Genomic DNA, 3,548 nt, shown 5'->3' on the forward strand with positions numbered 1-3,548 from the left:
AACAGGATTTCTGCTGAGACAGTCAGCTTCGGTATTATTTTTACCAGGAGAATATTTGATATCAAAGTCATATTGTGATAGGTAGTACGCAAGGTCTCCAAGTTCCTCGTCAGTCCTTGATTTCAAATTCATATTTTCCAAAGGTTTATGGTCCGAAAAAACTGTGAACTTCCTTCCTATCAATTTATGTTGCCAATATTTTACACATTCTTTAATGGCCAAGCATTCTAAGTAAATTGCCTTCTTTTTTTTTTGCACCTCATTGAGTTTTTTCGAAAAGTATGCCACTGGTTTTTCTTCTCCATTTTCCTGTGGTTGCTTAAGTACTCCACCTACTCCCAGTAAACTTGCATCTGTATATATGTATATGGGGAGACTTGGGTCAAAAATTGTTAATACTGGCTGGGTAGGTACATAGTAAATCCTTCAATTTATCGAATGACTCTTGACATTCTTTTGTCCAAATAAAAGGTTTTCCCTTTCTGAGGAGATTGTGTAAAGGATCTAGCGTTATAGCTGTGTTTGGTACATACTTGTGATAAAAATTTATTTTACCTAAAAATTGTCTAACATTTTTTTGAGTCTTGGGCACTGGAAAGTTTCTTATTGAGGTTAAATTGTCTTTTAATGGCTTTACAGAATTGTTCTCAATTATATGACCTAGATATTTTACAGAATCAACTGCAAATCTACATTTTACAAATTTTAACCTGAATCCTTCTGTTTTGATTGCTTGAAACAATTGTGTCAAATGATCGATATGTTCTGAGAATGTTTTTGAGAAGATCAAAATATCATCAATGTAGCACACAGTAAATCCGGAAAGTTTGTGTTTTCTTATTATATTGCCCATTATTCTTTGGAATATCGCTGGCGACGTTTTGAGACCAAACGGTAAACATGTCCATTGAAAATGGCCCTCTTGAGTAACAAAAGCCGTCTTTGGTCTGTCTGTGACCCTTAGCGGTATAGACCAAAAGGCCGAATTTATGTCAAGCGATGAGAAAAACTTACAATCTCTCGTTTTTTCAGTTAGATCTTCGATTAGCGGGAATGGTTGAGACTGAGGAACTACTATTTTATTTAGGTCTCGAAAGTCTATACACAGTCTTGATCTTTTGTTTTCGTCCCTTTTTAACGCTAATGTTACTGGAGCTGCGAAAGGACTATACGATTCTTCTACGAGTTTTTTGTCCAGCAACTTGGCGATTTGCTGTTCAATTTCTTTCCTATCTTCGATTGTACAGCGATATGGCCTCTTACTGCAATATTTTTCTTCAAGTAGATCAATATGTGCTTCATAACCCGATACCGTGCCCACATCGTACTTGTCTTTAGCAAAAACAGATAAATTTTGTTGTATCAGTTCATCTATTATTGATTGCTGATCATAGTTCAGGTGATTGACATGAATTTCGAAATGTTTTGTCTCGATGTTCTCATTGAAATTGATCAAATATTCACCTCCATTCATATCAATTTTACTTTCAACAGCTTTTGAAGAACCGTGTTCTTCATATTTTTCATTCATTATTTCTTTGGAAATGGTAACATGTCTTATTGGATTTCTTTGATTAATTTCTAAATTTTCATTTTGTGTTAAACAGAAACTTTTTATACAATCTAAACCAATCAGAAAATCATAATCGAAGTTTGTTTTATCTATAACGAAAATATTCATTTTCTTTTCCATATCAAAAATTTTCACATTAAGTGATACCATACCACTTGCTTGTTTAACGCCATTAATCGTTTTCAAATTAGTTTTATTGAAATAACGTTTATTTTTATTAACCACTTTCAACAATCTAGAGTTGATAAGAGACACATTCGAACCGGAATCGTAGACACCAAATATGTTAACGTTTTTATTCAATACTAATTTCACTTTGATCAATGGCGGCACTACAAGTTTTTTGGATCCTCATCTTGAAGTTCGCATTCTATTTCTGAGTTATTAACAATTTTGATTTGATTTTTTTGATTTGATCGTTTGTCCTTTTCATTGAACCAACAAGAAGATTCTAAATGATAACGAACTCCCTTTTTCAGTTTTTCACAAATGCTACATTTATGTTTCTTTTCTGGGTTTGGTTTTGCATCAGATTTTTGTTTCAATGTTCTATTCTTGACAAGATGTTCTAACCTCCCAATTTCATTGAACAAATCTTGTGTTTCCAAAATTTCCTCTCTGTTAATCCTATCCACAATGAAATTGGGCAGGCCAGCAGCGATTAAGTCTATTAGAGTTCCCTGGTCAACTTTTTTTCTTACCTCTAGTATTAGTTTTTCTTTTTTCACAGCATATTCCAGTAGAGAGCCAGTTTGGTATTTAAAAAATATCGCATACCTACTAGCAGACCAGCCCTTGTTAGCGTAAGTTTGGCAAAAATTTTTCCTCCAATCTGACCATTCAGAATCAAATGTTAGTTTTATCATCATGGAATTATACCAGTCCACACATGATTTCTCCAGAAACAATCTGAATATCTCAATTTTTTCCCTATCATCAGTAATTTCAAATCTATCGCATTCTTTTTCAAAAACTTCAAGCCATTGATATGAATCTGTAGTTCTACCATCATATTTTTCAAGAACAAATCTCTCGGCTGCTTGCCTCACATTCTGTTTCTTCTGTTTCTCTTGATTTTTCACCAGTTTTTCCAAGATTTTGACCATAGGATTGCTTTCATCCAATATTTGGGTAGTGTTAGATGAACAATTGCTTATTTGTTGATTTGCTTCATCTAAGTACATATCCATGAAAACCATGTTACCGTCTTCATCGAAGTAGGTTTTTTTAATATCTTCTGTTAAGGCTATCCAAACATTCCTGTATTGATGTCTTCGTTTTAAGGTATTCTTGATTATTGTAAAATTCTTTGTAGCACAGATTTCTTTATGGAAGAATGCCACTTGAAAATCTTCTGGTATCAAAAATATTCTGCCATCTTCAGTGTTGATAGAAGTTACGGCAATGTGATTTGATTTTCCATCTTGAGAGGGTTTTACTTCAAAGGTGAACCTTAGTTTAGACATCTTCGTCTTCAATTTGTCAAGAAATGTCGTTTTATAAGACTATTTCAGGATGAGTGTTGATTAAAAGCACAACTGAGTTTCTCTGTAAAAGAGATTTTTGTTTTTATTATTTACATAATTCATTTGATATAAACATAATGTACAAAATCTTACCTGTAAAAGAGAAACGACATTTAATGCTTATAATTACAATATGTCATCAATCTCTTACGACAGGGAATAGAATGAGATGATAAAAATCACAGAACAAAACTGACTCAAGTCATAACAATCAAAATAAAGGAATAAATTTTCTTTACATATTTTTTATCTTTTTTAAATTATATCCGAATTCTGAAACATGGTATATATCCTAATCAATAGTGTGAGTCATTTAGCATATTTGAACCTCTTTCCCACATGAAAATATTTCACCGTTTTTGAAATATGACAAGTTGAATTTCAAAATCGTCCCAAGTCACCCGAATCTACGGTATTTTATTTTTTACAGTTCTGTTACAATAGATTAA

At 32.6% G+C, this 3,548-nt stretch overlaps 1 protein-coding gene across 1 annotated transcript; it reads right to left on the reverse strand.

The window, feature by feature from the left end:
- Positions 1–1,562: 1,562 nt before the first annotated feature.
- Positions 1,563–3,222, reverse strand: LOC123319174. The gene is made up of 2 exons (XM_044906035.1): positions 3,193–3,222; positions 1,563–3,121 (listed from the first exon to the last, which is right to left on the reverse strand). The coding sequence occupies exon 2, from the start codon at positions 3,037–3,039 to the stop codon at positions 1,906–1,908; it is 1,134 nt and encodes a 377-aa protein (XP_044761970.1). The 5' UTR covers positions 3,040–3,121; positions 3,193–3,222; the 3' UTR covers positions 1,563–1,905.
- Between the last annotated feature and the right edge of the window lie 326 nt (positions 3,223–3,548).

Source organism: Coccinella septempunctata, chromosome 8 (genome assembly GCF_907165205.1).
Source record: "Coccinella septempunctata chromosome 8, icCocSept1.1, whole genome shotgun sequence".
Taxonomy (NCBI): domain Eukaryota; kingdom Metazoa; phylum Arthropoda; class Insecta; order Coleoptera; family Coccinellidae; genus Coccinella; species Coccinella septempunctata.